General features: G+C 56.4%; 9 protein-coding genes across 9 annotated transcripts; 5 read left to right on the top strand and 4 right to left on the bottom strand.

Moving 5' to 3' along the window:
• Nucleotides 1–95: 95 nt before the first annotated feature.
• PG998_011881 (uncharacterized protein) lies at nt 96–1,226 on the top strand (the record flags this gene model as incomplete). Its single annotated transcript, XM_066878697.1, has 1 exon — nt 96–1,226. The coding sequence occupies one exon, from the start codon at nt 96–98 to the stop codon at nt 1,224–1,226; it is 1,131 nt and encodes a 376-aa protein (XP_066727751.1).
• Nucleotides 1,227–1,561: 335 nt separating this feature from the next.
• PG998_011880 (uncharacterized protein) lies at nt 1,562–2,834 on the bottom strand (the record flags this gene model as incomplete). The annotated part of the gene is made up of 2 exons (XM_066878696.1): nt 1,562–2,634; nt 2,726–2,834. 2 exons carry the CDS (start codon nt 2,832–2,834, stop codon nt 1,562–1,564), a joined length of 1,182 nt encoding a protein of 393 aa, XP_066727750.1.
• Nucleotides 2,835–5,170: 2,336 nt separating this feature from the next.
• Nucleotides 5,171–6,747, top strand: PG998_011879 (uncharacterized protein; the record flags this gene model as incomplete). The annotated part of the gene is made up of 6 exons (XM_066878695.1): nt 5,171–5,261; nt 5,413–5,529; nt 5,606–5,693; nt 5,762–5,899; nt 5,966–6,433; nt 6,495–6,747. 6 exons carry the CDS (start codon nt 5,171–5,173, stop codon nt 6,745–6,747), a joined length of 1,155 nt encoding a protein of 384 aa, XP_066727749.1.
• Nucleotides 6,748–7,858: 1,111 nt separating this feature from the next.
• PG998_011878 (Protein lifeguard 4) lies at nt 7,859–8,795 on the top strand (the record flags this gene model as incomplete). The annotated part of the gene is made up of 2 exons (XM_066878694.1): nt 7,859–8,221; nt 8,304–8,795. The coding sequence occupies 2 exons, from the start codon at nt 7,859–7,861 to the stop codon at nt 8,793–8,795; spliced, it is 855 nt and encodes a 284-aa protein (XP_066727748.1).
• Nucleotides 8,796–9,479: 684 nt separating this feature from the next.
• PG998_011877 (arsenate reductase (Arc2)) lies at nt 9,480–10,145 on the top strand (the record flags this gene model as incomplete). The annotated part of the gene is made up of 3 exons (XM_066878693.1): nt 9,480–9,638; nt 9,723–9,837; nt 9,913–10,145. The coding sequence occupies 3 exons, from the start codon at nt 9,480–9,482 to the stop codon at nt 10,143–10,145; spliced, it is 507 nt and encodes a 168-aa protein (XP_066727747.1).
• A 321-nt stretch (nt 10,146–10,466) lies between these two features.
• On the bottom strand, nt 10,467–10,676 carry PG998_011876 (uncharacterized protein; the record flags this gene model as incomplete). The annotated part of the gene is made up of 1 exon (XM_066878692.1): nt 10,467–10,676. One exon carries the CDS (start codon nt 10,674–10,676, stop codon nt 10,467–10,469), a length of 210 nt encoding a protein of 69 aa, XP_066727746.1.
• A 558-nt stretch (nt 10,677–11,234) lies between these two features.
• On the bottom strand, nt 11,235–13,445 carry PG998_011875 (uncharacterized protein; the record flags this gene model as incomplete). Its single annotated transcript, XM_066878691.1, has 1 exon — nt 11,235–13,445. The coding sequence occupies one exon, from the start codon at nt 13,443–13,445 to the stop codon at nt 11,235–11,237; it is 2,211 nt and encodes a 736-aa protein (XP_066727745.1).
• Nucleotides 13,446–14,483: 1,038 nt separating this feature from the next.
• Nucleotides 14,484–15,093, bottom strand: PG998_011874 (antigenic thaumatin domain-containing protein; the record flags this gene model as incomplete). Its single annotated transcript, XM_066878690.1, has 2 exons — nt 14,484–14,888; nt 15,007–15,093. The coding sequence occupies 2 exons, from the start codon at nt 15,091–15,093 to the stop codon at nt 14,484–14,486; spliced, it is 492 nt and encodes a 163-aa protein (XP_066727744.1).
• A 484-nt stretch (nt 15,094–15,577) lies between these two features.
• Nucleotides 15,578–15,760, top strand: PG998_011873 (uncharacterized protein; the record flags this gene model as incomplete). Its single annotated transcript, XM_066878689.1, has 1 exon — nt 15,578–15,760. One exon carries the CDS (start codon nt 15,578–15,580, stop codon nt 15,758–15,760), a length of 183 nt encoding a protein of 60 aa, XP_066727743.1.
• Between the last annotated feature and the right edge of the window lie 174 nt (nt 15,761–15,934).

The following is a 15,934-nucleotide window of genomic DNA, read 5'->3' as shown; positions in this document are numbered from 1 at the left end:
AATTTCACGCTCCCACTATCGAAGACGGACAGTTCTCGTCGCATCTCCCAGGTCTGCAGCCTCGAGCTAGCTAGGCCATCACCACCACCGTCACCATGAACTCGATCCGCAACATCCAGACGCTCAACAAGCGCGAGCTCGAAGCCGGCATCCACAACCCCAACGCCTCGTGGCACGCCGACTACCGCGACACGGCCTTCGTGTCGTTCGGCGGCCTGCCCTTCAGCCTGTCCGAGGGCGACGTGCTGGCCATCTTCTCGCAGTTCGGCGAGCCCGTCTACCTCAAGCTGATGCGCGACAAGGAGACGGGCAAGTCGCGCGGCTTCGGCTGGCTCAAGTACGAGGACCAGCGCAGCACCGACCTGGCCGTCGACAACCTGGCCGGCGCCGACATCGGCGGCCGCCTCGTCCGCGTCGACCACGCCCGCTACAAGATCCGCGACGACGAGGACCCGGACGAGGGCCGCGTCGGCTGGGAGGACATGCTGCGCCGCGAGAGGGCCGCCCGGGGCGCCGACCCGGACCGCATGGACACCGACGAAGACGGCGAGAGCGAGGGCGAGGAAGACGTCGTCGTGCAGCGGCCCATGCTGCAGGAAGAAAGGGAGCTGGCGCGGCTGCTGGAAGAGCACGACGACGACGATCCCATGAAGGCCTTCTTGATCGAGGAGAAGAAGAAGGACGTCGAGCTCGCGCTGCAGAAATACGAGAAGAAGGACGGCGGCAGCAGGAAACACAAGCATCGGCACCACCATCACCACAGGAGCCACCGGTCGAGGCGGGAGGACAGCGAGGGCCGAGACCGAGACCGAGACCACGATCGCGAGAGACGCAAGCGGTCAAGGCGAGACGAGACGCCTGTCGCAGAGGGGCGGACCAGGGCAGACACGCCAGAAGCGCGTGATCGGAGCCGGGACAAAGACAGAGAGCGGGACCGCAGACCTCGGGACGACGTTGGCGAGCGTCGCGGAGGAAGACAGGACAGCCACAGAGAGCGGGGCGAGGGCCGCGACAGGGAGGAAAGGAGGCGGAGGGACCGCGATGGCGACGCCGATGACCGCGAGAAACGGACGGAGCGTCGGAGAGAACGTGGTCATGATGACACCCATGAGCGTCGCCGCGAACACAAGAGGGACTACTCGGAAGATCGCGACAAGGAGCAAAAGGAGCACAAGTCGCGGCGCAAGAGTAGAAGCAGATCACCTCGATCGCGGAGAGACAGGTGAGGGAGTACCCCAGCCATGCTCACCACATGGGTAGTAGCCTTGATTCATGCCATAATATACCATTTGTCATTGACAACGCTGTTCGCTGTAGTATCTGCTCTTGTAGTCTGCTACCCTCGAAATACGCCAAGTCCTGTGTGGTTCGCTAATTCAGTAATAAGTAATAAAAGCCAGCCCTGATAATGTCCAATTGTTTCCCTCCCTTTGAGTCCGCCCTAACGACTCCCTTGACGCCTGTCGCATGCAGCAATTCCCTAAACACAGACGTGATCCTGTACCGGTCACCTGTTGGCCCTATTCATATATTCCCAGCTCAAGTAACTCGAGTAGCCCTCCTAAGTCCCGAGATAGCGCTTCCACCCTTCTCGATAGAGCACTGTTTTGCCTTCGGAGCCCTCGGCCAGCATGTACTTTTCCCATCTGGCGTCACGTCCTGCCCCGAGGACCAGCAGGCTCTCCTCGTCGATCCATCCAATCACTCCCTTGGGTGGTCTCGTGGTCCCCAGCACCGCCGCTTCGGGGATGCCTCCGCTGGTGGGCTCGTCGCCTGCTTCGAATCGGGCAGACGCGAAAGAGTAGACGTCCGAGAAGGGTCCGAAGGGGAGGCTGGACAGGAATCCCCATTTGTTGGTGGCGTCGCCGGTGGGCGGTCCGCCGCCGCCGCTGTTGGTGACGCCTAGGCTGGGCGAGTGGGGTGATGTGGCCCGGTTCGGGCTGGAGGCGGCGGCGGCGGCCCCCTTTCTACCGGGGCTTGGCACGTCGAAAACGTGCAGGCTCCCCTTGGCGCTCGTGCACGCCAGCATCTGGCCGCTCGGGCTGAAGCGCAGGGAGTAGATGGTGGCGGACTCGGTGCCGCGCCGGCGCTCGGCGACGCGCGCGCAGCTGCCGGTGGCGAAGATACGGACGAGGGTGCCCTTCTCGCTGGCCGTGGCCAGCAGCTCGCCGTCGGCGGACAGCTGCAGGGCCTGGAGGCGGCTGGTGTGGGCCGGGATGATGCTCACGTTGTCCGTGGCCAGCTCGACGACCTGGACCTGGCCGGGGGTCTGGCCGGGGAAGACGAGCCAGCGGTCGCTGAGGGCGCAGAGGCCCTGCAGGTTGTCGGCCGTCTCGTACTTGGCCAGCGGCCGGGGCTGCTTCTCGAAGGCGTAGACGCGCACGCTGTTCTGCAGGACCACGACGACGCGGCTCTTGGAGATCTGCACGCCGCGCACCGCCGTCAGCGTCGTGATCTCGAGCGCCACCTTGCCCTTGCTGTCGTCCCAGATGATGACCTTGTTCTGCGGGAACTTGGGCGCGCGCCCGCCGCCCACCAGCGCCAGGTAGTTGGCGTTGCCCATCATCTGGACCAGGCCCAGGCCGGCGCTGAAGTCCCGCGATGTCATTAGCTGGCACGTGTGGGAGTTAAAAACTGGAAAATCGCCATGTTAGTTAGTGACTTTCCTCCATCTCCATCTGTCTGTCCCCGGCGGCGGGATGACGTCAAGGCAGCGGCGACATACCACTGAATCCCGAGTTGAGGCCGACGCTGAAACGCGTGGCGTCGTCGTTGAAGGAGACGGAGAGGACGGCCGGCTCCTGGGTGGCCTCTATCGGCGGACGTGTATTCATGATGATGAATGGTGATGAGAATGCGAGTTTGTGTGTGTGTTGGCGCGCGCGCAAACGTTAAGTTGTCTGTCAGGGTGGGTGCTGTCCAAGTCTCGGCCGGGACTGCGGACGGAGATAGCGGCGGTCGTAGTAAGATGGGTTGTGAGACGATGAGTGGTGACTTTGTGCAGCAATAGCCTAATGTGCGATTCCTGCCGAATTACTGCGCCGATTAGTCCACATGGCATGCCAAAACCAACTTGGAGATCAGAAACCGGAATTGAATAAACAGCGGCAGTTTTCCATTCAATTAGGTTTATATGCTATACAGCGCTGGATGCCCTGGAAGCTGTCGAGTTGGCACTAACTATGGTTTAGAACTGAGGCCGGGAGAGAACGGTGGCCTCACACAATCGCATTCACTCGATGCCGGCATAAGAGACGGATGTGTTGGCGGAACGAGAGGGAATACGATATATAACACACACAGTCAAACGGTCGTAACGCCAGGCATCGAAGGGACTGGGATTGGTGTCGGCAAGTCAGTCAGTGGTGAGTGAGAGAGCCAGTGACGCTGTCTGTCTGGCACGGCACGGCACTGACACTGGAGCTGGAGCTGGAGCTGGAGCTTGGTCTGGTCCCCGAGCCCCGTCCCTTGGGGGGAGCTTGGGGGGCTAAGAAAGTGGCTCATACTGCCTTGTCTGCCTGCCCGCCAGCCTGCCTGGGGGGTCCAAAGGTCCGTCTTTGCATGAACAGTCATCAAGATGGGGGAAGTTATGCCAGCTGTCCGTCAACTGATTCCTGGACGACCTCAGAGACCACCGCCGGTACGTACCGAGCATCCTATCTATTAAGCTCACGGGCACCCCTGCCGATACCCATCAAATATTAAGCACATGCCATGAACAGTCAACATTACATTAATGATATCCACCCTCGTGTTTCCATTCTGGACATTGAACGATACGCATGTAGAGAACGGACTTTCTCTCTTCTGATGATGGAAACGTTCGGCAAGAATCATTTCGTGGTTGGCAAGAGGAGGTCTCATTTGACCGTCCACGGGAGCAGAAAAGGTTTCTCTCTGCATTGATGAACGAATGTCTGAGTGTCTTATGGAGGGACAGGCAAGGAGAGGAGGAACGGGAAATGGCCACGACCAGGGATGTGCCCGTTTCGTTTCTAGCGTTCCGTCTGCCCCTGAATTCGCTGAAGTTGTTTGTGGAGAACCTTTCCAATCGCCATTTCCCGGATGCGACCAACGGCGTGCGGCAACATCATCGTGCAACGTGAACGTGAGTGCAGTGCTGGAGGCAGACCAAGAGACTTCGGCGACCAAGTAGCCTTTGGGTGCTGCGGTCACGGTGTGGTCATTCCAAAACCAATATTGCATTGCAATCACGAAGCAAAGCACTGCACTGACATGGTTCAATCTCACTGACTGCAACTCCAGGTGCCCAGGTGCCTAGCGGGCGGGCAGTTTCTAGCGCCCTCCACCAATTGCAGCGCCAGACTTCCAGAGCAGCACCTTCTTCTCTTCTTCTGCGCCCCCACTCTCCCAGCAGCAGCCAGCCAATTCCAATCCAATCAATTTCCTTCCCTGTCTGGCCTGGCCCGTTCGCTCGTCCCTTCAACAACCACCCGCTCCAGAAGTCCCCTTTTTCGAGATACCCCCTTCGCGCCGCCGCTGTGTGTCTGTGTCTCTGTGCATTGTACCTCCAGATTGGGACGTTGCAAGTGTTGTGTTGTCAATTCACCTCCGACTGCCACCCTCCCCGAAACTGCAGACCATCACCAATTTTTGGGTGTCTCCAGTTGTCGTCTACCGCCATCACCACCGACCGTTCAACAACCACCACTTTTTTCTCCTACCTTCGTTTTTGACGGTCTTCCAGCCTTTCTGCTCACCACACCCGTCGCTCTCTCTTCCTCGGGTCTTATACGGTCTTCCTTTCGATCCCGTCCATCCACACACCACACCAACACACAGTCCGCTGCCCGATCTGCGAAGCTCTGATCGGCCCAGGAACAGAATAGTCCAATATGTCGTCCCCAGCTGTACGTATCTCGCGAAACCCCCCTCTCTGTCTCCTTTCACGCTGCCGTCTCCCGCTGCCTCTGCCTGCTTGGGACCGGATTGAGATAGCTCAGGAGCCTCCAGCCCAATTTTCATCTCTTCGCCTGCGACCTGCATCGCGTGCACACTTATTTCCCAAACCCTCGCCGCCATCTCCTTACCGCCGACTTGAACATACAAGTCGGAGCCGTCACCTTTGACAATTGACCACTACCCTGCCCCAACCCTTCGTCTTGCGTCTTGTCTCTACCATCGTGATCGCCGCCGCTAACCAGCAACCATGGCTCCCTCTCAGAAGATGATCCGTCGTAAGAAGAACGTGAAGAAGGGAATTCAGTTCTGTCTGATGGTCTGCGGTGCCTCAGGAACAGGTACTTGCTCCCTCTCTGCTCTCGTTTCCTGACAGCGCCCAAGCGTCTCTCGTGCCCCCGATTCTCTCGACACACGAAGCGCCGCGCCCGTCGCGACAGATCGTTCGCAAGAAAAGAGAAGACACGACACTGACACGTCCATTTTGAACAGGCCGCACCACCTTTGTCAACACCCTGTGCGGCAAGAGCGTACTGGACCACAAGGACTCGGACGACGCCACCGCGGCCCACGTCGAGGATGGTGTTAAGATCAAGCCCATCACAGTTGGTATGTCGAACCACCGCCCGCAGCCAGAATTCACAGTGTAGAACCACGGCCGGCTAATACATTTTGCACGATGCAGAGCTCGAGCTGGACGAGGAGGGCACACGCATCTCCCTGACCATCGTCGACACTCCTGGTTTCGGCGACCAGATCGACAATGAAGCAAGGTATGATGCCCGAGACAAACAACGTGCGTGTTTGGCGACTTGCCGCTAACCCAAGATGCGAATTCTAGCTTCTCGGAGATTGTTGGCTATCTCGAGAGACAATACGATGATATTCTGGCCGAGGAGTCGCGTATCAAGCGTAACCCCAGATTCAGGGACAACCGTGTCCACGCTATGCTTTACTTCATCACACCGACTGGTCATGGGTATGTTGACCCCAGCCGCGCCCGTCTTGCGGTCCGATGGAGTTAGTAGAACTGACAGACGTGTAGCCTCCGTGAGCTCGACATTGAGCTGATGAAGCGCCTCGCCCCCCGCGCCAACGTTATTCCTGTTATCGGCAGGGCCGACTCGCTAACCCCCGCCGAGCTCGCCGAGTCCAAGAAGCTGGTCATGGAGGACATCGAGCACTACCGCATCCCCGTATACAACTTCCCCTACGACATCGAGGAGGATGACGAGGACACGGTTGAGGAGAACGCCGAGCTTCGTGGCCTGATGCCCTTCGCCATTGTTGGCTCCGAGGACATTGTCGAGATCGGAGGCCGCAAGGTGCGCGCCCGCCAGTACCCCTGGGGTGTCGTGGAGGTCGACAACCCTCGCCACTCGGACTTCCTGGCCATTCGCTCTGCCCTGCTGCACAGCCATCTGGCGGATCTGAAGGAAATCACCCACGACTTCCTGTACGAGAACTACCGTACCGAGAAGCTGTCCAAGAGCGTGGAGGGCGGTGCTGGAGTGTATGTTGCCCTTCTTCCCCTATTATTTTGTCCGAAACCGGAGATGCTAACATTTTGGCAGCGATTCTTCCATGAACCCCGAGGACCTGGCCTCGCAGTCTGTCCGCCTCAAGGAGGAGCAGCTGCGCCGCGAGGAGGAGAAGCTGCGCGAGATCGAGGTCAAGGTGCAGCGCGAGATCAACGAGAAGCGCCAGGAGCTCCTGGCCCGCGAGTCCCAACTGCGCGAGATCGAGGCCCGCATGGCCCGCGAGCAGGCCGCCTCGCAAGCCCAGTCGTCGCCCGTGCCCGAGGCGAACGGCGAGCACGAGGCTTAAGCCAGCACTTATGCCTACGTCTATTTTCTTTGCTACTAATGCTGGCGCGATGGTTGCCAGGCAAGAAAAAAAGAACGAACGAACCGCGGGCGTTGGATGTTGTGATATCCCCACCTCACGTTTTTTTATTGTTGAAGACGGGCGGCCTACACTGGGCAGACACGAACCGAGAAGACTCTACGCGGCTGCGAGGCTCTGCCACCAGGCTTGAGCCTGCTGAGCACAGTAGACTTGGGAGACGATGATAACCTATACGAAGTTTTTGAGCAGCAGGTTTTGGAAGCTGGTTCTCTCTCGTCGGGGACGGGCGTTATGAGATGTGCCAAGCGCTCCGACACGAGCCGTTGTTCTACCGAGAAGGGTCACGATGGCGGAGGAATGCCCCCCGATTATTTAATGTAGCCTTTTGCGCAAATGTTGACCTTGTCTCGTTTTACTACCCCCTTTTTTCCAACTCAAGATCACGACACGAACTTGAACTTTCCTAGTACTAGTGGCCTTCTAATGCAAATATTCCAAAATGCGAGTGGTTGTCGCCAGTGATGATTCTTTAAACAGCCGAGGCCCAAGATGTATGTGAGATTGGGTTGACGCCACCGATGAATGGCCAAAGTCAAAGGCAAAAGCACAAAGACTCGCCAATGGACGCGAGCCTTTGCGCCACATTTGGTTCCAGAAAGAGCCAGAAACCAGGCCGGATTGAGGTAGATTACTGGCCCAGTACGTAATCAGTAGTACTGGCCTTGGGTACTTGCTCAGGTGGCTAGGTGGTCACCCAGTACTGCTAGCCCCCCCAGCTACTGCCCCAGGCCCCCAAGAGGCCCCAGACAGCTGCTCAGGTGTATGACGGCGCATGACACAGCCTCGAACCTCCAATCAACCATCCCAGGTTCCCTTCTTTCTGTACACCTTCCGCCTTCCTACACTTCCAATCAATCCAGGTTGTCTCTGTGTGACTGGTGTTGGGTCAGCAATCCATCATTTCTCGCACTCTGTCATTTGCATCTTCATCCAACAAACAACCTTTTTTTTGTTCGACCACCAGCTACCTTATCGGCTATTCATTTCCCCCATCAAACCTAACGAGACTCTCCCGACAGTGGCAAACAACATGGCCGCCAACACCAAATACCAGCCCGCCCCGACCCAGGACCCGGAGGAGGGCACCTGGTCGTCGCAGCAAGCGCCGCCGTCGTACCAGGCGGCCGACTCGGCGCGCGACGACGCGGCCCTCTTCGGCGGCGGCGCGCCCCGCGGCGGCAACGGCGTCGATGACGACGACATCCCCGACGACTTCAAGTTCGGCGGCTCCGTCGCCGAGGCCACGGTCGACATCCGCAACCAGTTCATCCGCAAGGTCTACACCATCCTGACGGCGCAGCTCGTCGTGACCGCCATCGTCAGCTCCTTCAGCTTCTTCAGCGCCGGCTACAAGGAATGGATCCAGAGCCACCCGGCTTTGGTCTTCGTCTCCGTGCGTGTTCTTCCCTCTCCCCCTCTGTCGCGCGCAAACCCCGCGGATGTCGTTTTTACTGACACGTACTGCTTGCCTCTAGCTGTTCGGCGCCATCGGCTTCATGTTCCTCACCTACTGGAAGCGCAAGTCGTACCCCACGAACCTGCTCTTCCTGTCGGGCTTCACGATCCTCGAGGCCTACTCCATCTCCGTCATCGTGTCATTCTACAAGACGCAGATCGTGCTCAACGCCGTGATCCTGACGGGCGGCATCTTCGTGTTCCTGACGCTGTTCGCGTGCCAGACCAAGTACGACTTCACGTCGTGGATGCCGTACCTGTTCGGCGGGCTGTGGGGGCTCATCCTGTTCGGCTTCATGGCCGCCTTCTTCCCCTACAACAGCACGGGCGAGCTCATCTACGGCGGACTCTCGGCCCTCATCTTCTCGGGCTACATCCTGGTGGACACGCAGCTCGTGCTGCGCCACCACCACGTCGAGGAGGAGATCGCCGCCGCCATCAGCCTCTACCTCGACATCATCAACCTGTTCCTCGCCATCCTGCGCATCCTGAACAGCCAGCAGAATAACTAGGAGGAGCTGACGGAATGCTGTTAGGCAAAGAGCGAGAGAGAAAGGGAATAGAGAGGAGGAGGGAGCAAAGGCAGAGAAGAGAAAGTTGCGTACAGCCAGGTTATTATGGTACCTTACGATATAAGATTGGGGATTCATAGGAAGAGGGTGCGCCGTTTTTCTTGTTGAAGTCGTTTCCATGCGCCCGAGAATCAAACTGGGCGGGCTCTGCTCGCGTTCCGTTTACAAAGTACATACCTTACCTAAAGGCAGAATAAGAGGCTCACTCTGGTTTCCAAACACATGCACGACCGATTCGCTGGCACTTGATGTATATATCTAAAGTCGCCTTTCATCTCCATTCGAATTGAAATTGTGCCCACTGTCCTAAGCTTACTCCCAGAACATATCCAACACAGTCATGACCTGATGCCGGCCCCCTGATCGTTGCTTTTCAACAGGGATAACTACCCTTCACCGAAGGATACCCCACCGCCTCACCGAGGCGTGGCCCAAGCCCCGCAAACCCGGGGTGCCCGGAGCCAACACTAGCCTCCCATACCACCCCCGCCGGAGCTTCGGATGCTTAATGGAACGTTGCACCAGAACTCGCCGCCGGAATACTTTTGATATTTGATAGGGCGAACATCTTTTGCGTAGATATCGATTCGACCCAAGCTTTCACAAGCGTCACCAATCATCGTCATGGCGACGACGACAGCGCAAGCCCCGCCGTGGCACGCAGCGTACCCCGCGCCGCGGACGACGGAGCCCGGCGCCTTGGCCAGAGAGGACGTGCTGGGCATGCTGCGGCGGCAGGAGCAGGACTTTGTCTTGGTGGATCTGAGGCGCGACGACTATGGGGTACCGCCCTTTTCTCTGCTCTCCCCATCGCTGCATTGCGTATGGTATCCTATCGCTTTCTAACCACATTTCTGGCCTTTCCAGGGCGGCACGATCCGTGGCTCGATAAACCTGCCCGCGCAGAGCCTGCACCCGACGATGCCGCAGCTGTACCGGCTGTTCAAGAAGGCGGGCGTGAAGAAGGTCGTCTGGTACTGTGGTGCGTGTGCTCGCTCCCGAAACAACTTTTTTTGGCCACGCGGCCCTTGCTAAAGAATCCATCGGACATGTGTAGGCTCCTCCGGCGGGCGTGGCACGAGGGCCGCCGGGTGGTTCCACGATTATCTGGACGATCGGAAGGACGCGGACATGAAGAGCGTCATCTTGAGGGGCGGCGTCAAGGGCTGGGCCGCGGCGGGCGGGGAATACGTGGAGTGGATGGATGGGTACGAGGAGGGGGTTTGGCGGCTGCTGAAGGAGGGGGATGCAACTAGGGACTGGGAGCGAGGGTATGTCTACCGCGTATAGGTGGGCTGGTGGCTTGTATCAATGCTGCTTGTAATGTCTGTCATTGATGACTTGTTGGTATCCACGTATAAGTTGGTTATTGAGAACCAGCCTCTTTGTCTTTCCGAATTCATGTGACGACTGGAGCTCTCCATAAGATATAAAGACAATGACAACCCGCTTCCTAACGCTAAAACAATGATCAATCTCGTCTCTCATACATCAGACCCGCCAACGCTGACCCATAATTCGTTATATCAAATCGTCATCTGGAAGATCCCCGTCACCAACAGCAACAAGCCGGCACTCTTCAGACTAGGCACACCGACAATAGGCCCAGAATTAGACCCCGGCTTCTGCGAGGCCGCCGCGCCCCCATCCGTAGGCCAGGACGCCGCCGACGTCGTCGTCGTCGCCGTAGTGGGGGGGGTCCTTGGGGTCTATGTACTCGGTGGGCCTCCAGACGGCGAGTTCGCCGGCGGTAGTCCGGCCGCCGTTGGCGTTGACGCAGTCGGCGAGGTCGCGGCGGATGCAGGAGTCGTTGGTGCACATGGTAGGTATTCATCTTTGTTCGAGGAGGTGAAGAGCAAAAGAGTCTTGCTTACGGAAAGGCTCCGAGGAGGGGGCTTTTACTTATACCAAGCGTGCAGTTAAACGTACAAAACCAAATCAAGGAGTCTAGATCGTGACGGGCTTATATCAGCCAAGACCTACGCAGTCCTGCTAGTATACGGAAGACGCATGAGGATGTTAATAGTTCGTCCACGGATTAAACATGCTAAACCACAAGCATGCCCCATAAATGCGGACTGTACACTTGCTCCATTACTGTAAATATCGATCCAATAGGACTAAGCGTTCGGCCATCCCGTCATATCGATCTCCCTGATTCAGTGAATTCCCATCCATTAACAAGCGCCTCGTTTATCATGGCTAAGCCAAATATCACGTCAACTGATCATTCGCTGTGGAGGGAGTCTTGTTATCTTGCAGGGTGTATTTGACGTACTTGTGTCCAGTGCTTGCCCCTGGTGCGAGGGTGGTTTGTGAGGTTCTTATCCGTTGTGCCTTGTTCAGAGACGATAAACAAAGACAGCTCTCCCTCACTGGCTATACCAGCACGAGCTCGTCAAGGTTATTCTTGTCTATACGTCCCCAAAGCTTTCCGTTCATGACAGAAGGGAAGAATGCAGGACCTACCACTTCGTACTGGTCTCTTCGCCGCTCTCGCTTCCGTAAAATCATGGGTAGAGACACACCGGAGATGAGCGCCACAGAGTCTCCGTTCACTGCTGCCTCTGGAGCGTATCCATGGTCGTTCAGGCCCGTGGAAGAACACTGGACGAGCCCCGCCCGTCTGTGAGCTAGATCCCTGAACAATTCCCTTTCAATGACCTTTCCGCCAGGCACTCCTTCCATCCATCGCAGAATCCAGTACAGCCCATTTATCGCCCTTACACGTTTCGTCCATCTGGCCCCCACTTCAGTCAAAACCATGAGATCAAGGGGCACGCTATTGTGCTTTGGCCAACAGTATATCAAAAGCAACGCTGGGTCAAACCCAGCATCCAAAAGGCTCCCAAGACGATAGCCCCCCATTGGGCCAGTCGAGAAGGTTATTTGACTGACCACCATGGCTCGAACCCGCAATTCCTTCCCGCCCCAGAACCTGTGGGCTGGCTCGGATCCTGGCGTGGCGCCCGAGTGATACCGTGCGAGTGACCTGACCCAGTCCGACGGAGCGGATCGCCAGTCTATCACCCACGTCGGAGAGCGAGACATCCTAGCAGGTGTGAGGAGTAAGATATCAAGAGAGCCCGTGAAGCTAACCACTTGCTTGAAGAGCAGTCGATAAAGGATGTCCAGCGTGGTGTTGGTGTAGTCAACGGCTCTCCTGTTTCGCTGCTGGCCGTGAATAAAGCCATAAACGCCGAAGAACTTATCCTCTGCCACGGTGGCCTGTCGTGCGGCAATATCTAAGGCCAGCGAATGCCCGGAAGCGAGTGAGTATGCCGAAAGCGATCGGAGCCATATAACCGCACCACGCCATTGGAAATATAAGAGCCAGAGTACTGCTGAAGAAATCGACGCCAGGAAGGGCAAAAATACTATATGGAATGCCGGGTAGGGTAACAATGGCTTCAACTGGAAAACAGCTAGCCACAATCCCAATATCGCGCTCAGAAAAAGTGATGTCTGGAGGGTCCAAATGGCTATCACCCATGGCTGAGCTTCTTCGAGTGTCTCTTTATAGTCCCTAGACACATTAGGAAGAGACCAATTGCCTTCCAGGTCACTTAGGCCTCTACCTTGAACTCGGGATCCGTGGTGATAAAGCCTCCAGGTGTTCTTCAGTCGAAACCACTTTCCCAACGAGTGGTCATATGCCCGTATAATCTCCATGTACTCCAGAAACTTGAGGAATGCAGGCCACGGAACCGCCTTTGTTCCGCAAACGATCAGTAACTTGCGGGGAAGCACAGCTTCCTGGAAAGTCCATAGACGGTTGATCCAGGGGCGGGAGAATATCTCGCGTAGCGCTCCATCCCCCTCTATGATGACCTTGGATGCCCATAGGCCGAGGCTTATATGTTGGGCGTGACGTAATGCCCTGAGCATATTACTGCTCGTGGACACTTTTCTTCCCTGAAAAGCCGCAAAGTCGAAAGGGAACACCCGAGAAGGGAACAGGCCTTGGGCTATGAAGTCCATTCCTCTATTGGAACGCGAGTTCCCTTCCCCGAGCCAAGCGTAGACGGTTTGTGCCGAAGAATAAACTGGTCCCATCAAGGGTATCTGGTGGACTTTTTCCGATAGTCCTAACTGATCGATGCAGATCCCGTCGACCCAGATCGTCATCGCCCCAAAAGTCTTCCGCAAGTGACGCAATGCCGACAGGCAGTTTTTAGTAACTTCGATCTCGAAGCCGTCGCATGCTATGGTGTCTCTGGTAGGAGAGGAGTAGTCACCCCAAACGTACGACAACGCATTGAAAGCGGGGCTGTCGTCGAGGTCAACTAGACGCATGAATCCTCGGATAGGAGAAGTGTCCCACTGATCACAGACTCCATCGAGATCGAAGACTCGGATCTGCCGCATTCTAGGAGTAAGTGAAAGGGTTCCATATGGGTAGTGGGGTAATGCTGGCGAGGTGGCCGAGGTGCCTCGGGGTGCTATGCCCTCTCCGTCTAACTCGACATCACCATCTATCCCGTCCCCAACTATGCCACTTTGAGTCCGGCGAGTGGGTGAGCCATAGATGGGAAAGAATAGGCTAGTGAAAGCGTCCTGAAGGCCAATGACTCTTCTAAGGATTTCCATAAGGTATGGTTTGCCTTAGTGACGTCTCGGAACTGATTCAGGAGGCGAGACCCTGCAACGCTGCAGAAATGCAGGTGGGGATCTAGCGCACGTGGCTAGCAAGAAGGTAATAGAGATGAAGAAATAGCGTGGGAAACGAAGATAGTCAACAACACAGCCTGGAAATCCGATAGCGCTGGTGATTAGACTCGGGACTTTACACTGCTTCCTCTCTTGTATCATCAAAGCCCGAGGGGGAGGTTTAAGGAAGTGGTCATTATAGAGATGGGAAAATAGAATGGGAAAGAGAGAGGAAATAGACTAGGGCTGCTGTAGGCTGTGCGGTTGAATTCAGAATGCCTATTCCGAGTAACGCCCTGATATATTAAATCACCAATCATCGTTCAGTTCTATACTTATTGCAAAGTGACGCTTACTGCTTTTCACCTAGTCTGCAAATTTTGCGACATTGTGGCTTTCTGACCTGTCAACAATTCCTTCGTTCATCATGGCTGAGTCAGATCGCATGTCGACTGCCACCGCACAGTGAAATATAAAACCTGGCATTAGGAGTTAGGTGTTGTAGTTTGATAAGCGGTGCTGTTCAAATTGCTGCTGTATCCGCCCAAGGAATGACTGACTCGCGGGCTCTATCGAGGGCACTGCACAATGGACTGCGTGTTTGATCAAGTAAACATTATCCATTGACATGCTTTCACGTCTAATCCAGCGCTGAGGTCATAAGACTCTACAAGATACCACAATATAGTAAAGCCAGATGCAACGCTGTCGGGCCAGGAAATTTTTAAACAAGATGCAACTTTATTAATAACTGGGATAGCCTTATGAGAATAGAAAATATCTGAAGAAAAAGCGCCACTACTAATATTACAGCCACTGAAGGTTAAAAAGGGTATTCGAAATCATCTCCGCGCCACGATCCAATGTTGTTGTACAATCCCATCCGTAGTTCTCTTACACGCAGGCCAAGTCTGCCTTTCTCTCGTTCTCTTACAACCCGCCTTGATCATTGCAAACTGCCTGAAAAGCAGTACCACTTTAGCAGGTGACCAACAGGATGTCGCCGGTGGTGTTGCAGGTCTCCATGAAGGGCCACTCGCAGCTGGTCTCGCCGGGCTCGCAGTGGAGGACGGGGCAGTTGGTGGTGTGGTCGCCGTTGGGGAAGACGGCGGTGCGCTTGTAGGCGAGGAACGGGTCGCCGTCGACGGCGCTGAGGTCGTAGTAGGCGACGCCGTCCTTGATGGTGGACTCGAGCTGGTAGGGGTGCAGCAGGTCCTCGTTGACGTCGCACTTGAGCGAGACGCCGACGTTGTTGTTGTCGGTGCTCATGAAGCTGGCCTCGTCGCCGGCCGCCACCAGGCGCGTCGGCGTGAAGGTGCCGATGGCCGCGCCGTTCTCGGGGCCCTTGGCCGAGGCGCAGTAGATGTCGAACTGGCAGTTGTTCTGTGCTCGGCTGGTTAGTTACTGGTTCGGACCAAGAAGCTAGCTATCTTCCAGAACCCGAGGACTGTGGCAAGCCTGTACTTGTGTTGTAAGCCAGGGTCGAGGAGGGTATACTGACAAAGATTCTGTTGACACCCGCGAGAGCGCCGGTGGAGAGGGAGAGGACGCTGAAAGCGGTGATGATCATCTTGGTGGCGGACTGCATCTTGACTGTTGTTTGAGTGTGTTGGAAGGCGGGTGAGATGGTGTGTTGGATATCGTCTGTGAGAGAGATGATGTGTGAGATGCTGTTTGTAGATGAGTCGATGCTGCTGTTCCAATTCTATCCAAAGAGACATGATCAACCACGGGTTATATACGTGAGTGAAGCTTGAGCAGTGTAGTATCGCGACTGGCTATTTGTGGAAGGATTAAGCTTATTCTCAGCTCAGGATTGGCTAGCTCGTGTCTTAGTTCCGCCCATGTGCGGGAGCCAGGCACTTTTACCGTCGTCTGGTGTCTGTGGGTTGCGGTCCGAGCCCGTGGGATCCTTCCATCCCAATTGCTCTTCAGACGAGCAAAACGATCGTCCGGAAGATGCGCAGAGTTCATCCTTGGCCCTCCTTCCCGTCGCATACTGGCTCGTGTTCGGACGGGCCAAGGGGCGATGGATTGCCGCGGGCCGCAAGGAGCTGGGCTAGACTTCGACGATGGTCAGCATCGCGAAAGAAGTACTGCAGACCGGCGTGGTCGTTTTGCCCGGTGGCCACGACCGGACCACTCTGAGACATCAAACCCAGCATCAGCCCCAGCTGCGTGTTCGGAGTAGAACCGCTAACGATTATGCTCTGCAGAGCCACCGGACCAGCCGCACGCTGGGTGCCTCTTGGTAACCATAACTCGAGTGACAATGGCTGGCTACGAGCTGCTTGGTAACATTTGTATGTGCCTCGCGACCTGTACCCACCAACATTTAGCTGTAGGCCATGGCGGATCTCCAGAATCCCCGCCAGCATCCTCCGGCCAAGCCCGCCACTCAGGACCGTGTCTTTGTTTCCGATTAGTCA

Source organism: Apiospora kogelbergensis (assembly GCF_038363985.1).
Source record: "Apiospora kogelbergensis strain CBS 113332 chromosome Unknown utg000007l_segment0_segment0, whole genome shotgun sequence".
NCBI lineage: Eukaryota > Fungi > Ascomycota > Sordariomycetes > Amphisphaeriales > Apiosporaceae > Apiospora > Apiospora kogelbergensis.
Note: the sequence above shows the minus strand (reverse complement) of the source record. Positions and strands in the feature narration are given on the sequence as shown.